The sequence below is a fragment of the Apteryx rowi genome, unplaced genomic scaffold (genome assembly GCF_003343035.1).
Source record: "Apteryx rowi isolate R43461 unplaced genomic scaffold, aptRow1 scaffold_331, whole genome shotgun sequence".
Classification (NCBI taxonomy): Eukaryota; Metazoa; Chordata; class Aves; order Apterygiformes; family Apterygidae; genus Apteryx; species Apteryx rowi.
Window position 1 is genome coordinate 554,064 of NW_020449764.1, and position 5,360 is coordinate 559,423.

The 5,360-nt window shown below is 55.0% G+C and overlaps 1 protein-coding gene across 1 annotated transcript; it reads left to right on the forward strand.

Moving 5' to 3' along the window:
• On the forward strand, nt 1-1,558 carry HOXB13 (homeobox B13; the record flags this gene model as incomplete). The annotated part of the gene is made up of 2 exons (XM_026071880.1): nt 1-364; nt 1,305-1,558. Coding segments are annotated over 2 exons (618 nt in total), but the record flags the coding sequence as incomplete, so codon positions are not given.
• Between the last annotated feature and the right edge of the window lie 3,802 nt (nt 1,559-5,360).

Genomic DNA, 5,360 nt, shown 5'->3' on the forward strand with positions numbered 1-5,360 from the left:
TACTTCGGCAGCGGCTACTACTCRTGCCGCGTGGCCCGCAGCGCCCTCAAGGCCGGGCCCCCCCCGGGCGGCTTCCCCGCCGACAAGTACCTGGACCCCCCCGGCGGCAGCGAGGACTTCCAGAGCCGCCCCGCCGAGCTCGCCTTCTACCCCGGCTACGGGGCCCCGTACCAGCCCGTGGCCAGTTACCTGGACGTTTCCGTGGTTCAGACCTTAGGAGCCCCGGGGGAAGCCCGGCATGAGACTCTTTTGCCCGTGGACAGTTATCACCAGCCGTGGGCTTTGACCAGCGGCTGGAACAGCCAGATGTGCTGCCCCAAAGAGCAGAGCCAGGCTGGGTATTTCCTGAAATCTGCCTTTGCAGGTAACGTCCGCAGCCGCCCCCTTCCCGGGGTACGCAGGGGCCGGGAGAGGGGAGGGATGAGCAGGGGGCTGTGCCGTGCAGGTGAGATTTGCAGCCGTGGCCGCCCTAAGGAGGAAAGAGGTTAAAATGATATGATGGGAAATTGCTATTGCCGTGCGGGAAATCTTTCTTGCAAATTAGCACCAAAGGCAGCCGGTAAGCAGGTTTCAAAGAGTTTTTGGGACCGACACTGCCCTTTGCAACCCCTCGCACGGAGGCAGGCGCTAACGCTGGTTGGTCTCGCACGGGAGCTGCAGCTGTGGGCAGAGAGAAATCGGATTTGGGCTGGTTTAATGCGGGGGGGGGGGGATGCGACACGACCCCAGCCAGGTAGCACCGCAAATAGGAGCAGCCTCTGAGGCAGCAGTGCGGGCTGCCCGGAGCCGCTCAGGGCAGCGGGCGCCGGGCTTTGCCCCCCCCCCCCGCCGGCTCGGCCGTGCCCCCGGCGTTACGCTTGGAGTGTGGACGCGTTTTAGCATTGCTCCGACTTAACAGTGCGCGCTGCAAAACGAAACCGCGCCGCGAGGACACGGATGTTAGCGCGCATCTGCTTCATGTAGGTACCTTGCTATTAACTCTATCTCTCTCCGGGGAAAAAAAAATCAGGGAGAAAAAATAAAATTAAATATCTTTAGGGAAGAGAGGCGACAGGGAGGTGGGTTCCCCCGCTGGAAGAAGGGGAAAGAAATGGGATGGCAGGGAAAAGGGCTGCTCTTTGAAGAGGAAAGCAGACGGGCGAGCTCAGGGGCAGGAGGGAGCCGGGGTGCAAGTGGGATCGGGGAGGGAGAGGCTTCTCCGGGCCCCGTAACCCCAGACCTCGGGCCCCTGCGGACCCCCTCGGACCCTCCCGGCCCCCCCCCCGGCCCCGGCCTCGCTCAGCCCCGTCTCTCCCTGCGCCCAGACGCCGCCGCGCAGCTCCCCCCCGACGGCTGCTCCTTCCGCCGGGGCCGCAAGAAGAGGGTCCCTTACAGCAAGGGGCAGCTGAAGGAGCTGGAGAAGGAGTACGCCAGCAGCAAATTCATCACCAGGGACAAGAGGAGGAAGATCTCCGCCGCCACCAACCTCACGGAGAGGCAGATCACCATCTGGTTTCAGAACAGGAGGGTGAAGGAGAAGAAAGTCGTCGCCAAAATCAAAAGCAGCAGCACCCCGTGAGGAGGGGGCGGCCCTCACCGCCGCCCCAGGGCCCCGCTGCCGGGCCCGGCCCCGGGAGCAGCTCCGGGCCGGGCCCGCCCCGTCGGGCCGCCGCGCTCCGCTCCGTTTCTTCCGACGGTTCAACCCATCCGCAAACGCCGGCGGTTTAGGAAGACGCAATATTGCCCCGTCTGCACGTAGAGGACCATGTACAGTTTATTCTCATCCTATAACGCCACTAAAGACGTCGTATTCCCTCCATCTTCTATCTCTCTCTCTTTTTCTTTTTTTTGAGCGCTTTAAAAAAATCTGCCTAATTGAGTTAATTAACCCCAAAGACGTAACTCACCCCGGCTTTTCCCTGGCACCCCCCAGCTCGCCTGCGTGCGGCATGCTGTGCGAGCCAGACCGCTCGGGCACGGAGCGCTGGGGAATTTTACACGGGAAATGGTCTTTAGGAATGAAAAGCCTTACGCATCGCAGGAAAAAAATCTCCTTAATTCTAGCTGAAATATCAAAATGCGTGTGTAAGGGAGGCTAAATGCAGCCCAGGTGTGTTGTATGGAAACACACGCAAACTGTTTACATAAACGTGTGCTTTTGCGCTAATGGATAATATATGTGTATAACATATATGTACGTGTACGCACACATTTATGAAGATACGTACTACATGTTTGTGTAGTTATATATAAAATATACATATACGTACGCACATGCACATATTTAGGAATACACATTATTTTACCTTTTATCCTATACAATATTTTTGTTCGTGTGTTTATGTATACCCAGATACCCAAAAGTATGCACGTACACTTTCAATATATTACTGGATGTGTGAATATAAATATATACTCAGATAAACTTGTATATACGTGTGTTTGTATACATGCATATATACAAAATTAAATGTGTGTTCACGCATATATTTTGATACAGGTAAATGCAATTCGTATAATTCCATACACACTTTCCTTTGTGCTAATATACGTGTATTTGTATACACATTCTCCTTCTCTTAATAATACATAATCATAACGATACATTTCGTAGCATGTGCTGAAATTATCCCCATATAATAGTAAATGGTCTTGGTTAATATTAAGAAACGTTGCCATCATTTAAAACAGAATAAATAAGGTGAAAGGAAATACGCTCAAACACGGGCTTTTATCTGGTCTTTTAGGGTTATACTTAGAACTCCAGGGAAGCAACACGAGTGTCCGCTTCACGGACAGAGCTTCTGTGTTCAGTATGTCGGTGTTTAAAAGAAGCAACGCGACGGCTTGCAGGGCGAATCCCCTCAGCAGCGTTGCATTTCGGCTTGCCTGTAAAACCCTGACAACAGCCGTTCAGCCTCTGTAAGGGCGAATAAACTTCAGAATATCGTTACCTCTACGCTCGTTTAAATTTTTTTTTTTTTTTTTTTTTTTCCTTTTTTTTTTTYTTTTAGAGCTTGGAAGCATTGAAGCACAGCGTGCCCTAAGTGATGACCGTCCGGATTTTTAACGGCGGGTTTGTTCTTGTTTCGGAACATGTAGCTCATACATGCGGGCAGCGGCAGGCGCGGGCTGTAGCACTGGCTGCCGTAACTCCAGGAGAGCCCGGGGCTGGGGATGAGGCAGAGCTGGAGCGCGCTGCTCGCGCTCTCCCGTTTCTCCCTGTGTTTTTACCCGTTTTGCCTCCTATTTTCGTTACAGCCGTCACGGAGCCGTTTGGCTTTGCGGGAGGTGCCGGCGGCGCGGGTGGGCGTCACCCGGGCCGTGACGTCGCTGATGACGGCAGCAGGGAGAGGAGGCGAGGAGCCAATGGCGCTCGGGCTGGGCGATCCAAGCGGTGACGCAGCGGGGGGGACGCAATAAATCACGGCGGCCCCCGAGAGCGGCGCTCGCCGCGCACCGCGGCCGCCCGGGGCTCGGCGCCGCCCGTCCCGCCTCGGGGGGAGCCGGGGCCGGGGCCGCGGGGGGCTCCGTCCCGGCAGACCGTCTCCCGGCCAGAGGAGCCTTCCCAGATCATTGCTGCACCCCCGACTATATTTGGGGTTTTTTTTGGGTGCGGGGGGAGTGGAGAGGAGGAGCGGGATTGTTCTGCGGCTCCAGTCAAAAACAAAAAGAAAATGGTGCAGCATGGAAACTCCGAGTGTAGAAACATATAACAAACACAGACACATGCAGCACGGATGCGCAGCTAAAGACAAGCACGGGACAGCGTATAGGCACACACAGGGTATAGACGCCCATAGACATCTGCCTATAGAAAACATATAGAGGCCTATAGAGGTGCACAGATTTCTGTGCACGCCGCTAAAGCTGGCGCGTGTGTGTGAAGGAGGGCACATACAGGGAAACCTGCACGATGCACAGAGGCCCTTGACAGCAGTGATGGATGACCCGGCAGCTGAAATATTTCAAGCACCGCTGTCGCGCAGGGGCCGATTATACTTTGCTCTTCGCCATCCGGATTCTGCTCTGAATTACTCCGCTTTGAACCTTTCTTTTTTTTTTTTTTTTACTGTGTCCGGGAGAGGGGAATCTGGTCCTGACTCGTGAATGCAGTCAGCATGACCCGCCATTCCTCCCCTTTCTAAAAAGCAGCTAGAAATGTTTGCCTTGCTTTTCTGAATGGGTGGATGAAAGAAAATCCCCTTTCCTTTTCTGCTGTTACCAGTAATGATTCCTCTAGCTCTGATTTCTGTGAATCTGTAGACACCGCAGAGCAGAAGCAGCTTTACCCGACAGTAAATGACTCGGATGTTCACCAAAGAAAAGCAAACAATCCAATAAAAAATCCGGCTGCGATCTCACAGAGTTCGTCTCTGAGCGCGACTTCAAAAGAAACAAGATCTATTTACGGGTTTGGAAAGAGACGCTCGTCTTAAAGCTCTCCTCTTTGGCATATTAAGGGTTAATCCTTTTAATGACAAGTTTCTTTTTCCCGTTCTTTCCTCCCTCCCCCCCACCCCCAGTTGGGTCTTTTGCAGAGTGACGCTCGTCTTAAAGCTCTCCTCTTTGGCATATTAAGGGTTAATCCTTTTAATGACAAGTTTCTTTTTCCCGTTCTTTCCTCCCTCCCCCCCACCCCCAGTTGGGTCTTTCACCAGTTCCCAAACCCACACTGGTGCGGCTAGAAACCCGGTGGAGATGACCCCAGACACCTCCAGCCCAGCTCAGCCTATGTGCGACCGCCGTCTCTCCCCTCTCCAGAGGGAAACTGGGCCGAAACTGGGAGACCTGTTCCCCCCACCCCCATTCCGCGTCCTCAACTCCAGCCCCGAATCCGAGGCGGAAAATGCAGATGGGAAGGGGAGGAGGAAAGTCTCGGGGAGAGCTATAAAACCTTTACACGTCGGCCTCAGCAAAAGGCAAGAAAGGCCTGACATTCTCGTAAAACCCTGGGAAGGAGCCGCGGGCGCGGGGGGGCCGGGCCAGGTAAAGGCTCCCGGGGGGGGCTTTGCCGTTGAACTTGAAACTCAGAAAACCCGGGGCAGAGCAGCCCTGAAATCTGGGGCCGAGCAGCCCTGGGAGGTCTCTGGTGGGGGAAGATGCAGAGCAGGGCAGGGGCACCACTGCCCGCCTCTGACATGGTTTTATTAAGAAAAATGTGGGTTTAAACCAGGGCCATTTGGGAGGCCCCTGTATCCGCCCTGCCCGGAGGTGCCTCTGCCCCGGGTGCGCTGCCCCGTTTCCGCAGGGTTTGAGAGGATTTTCTCAGGGGGTCGGGCCGGGGCACCGGGACCCCCCGGGGCACCGAGGCCGGGCTCGGGGGGGCCAGCGCAGCCCTGGCCTACTTGTCCGAGATGTTATCTTCTCTCTTCTCTTCT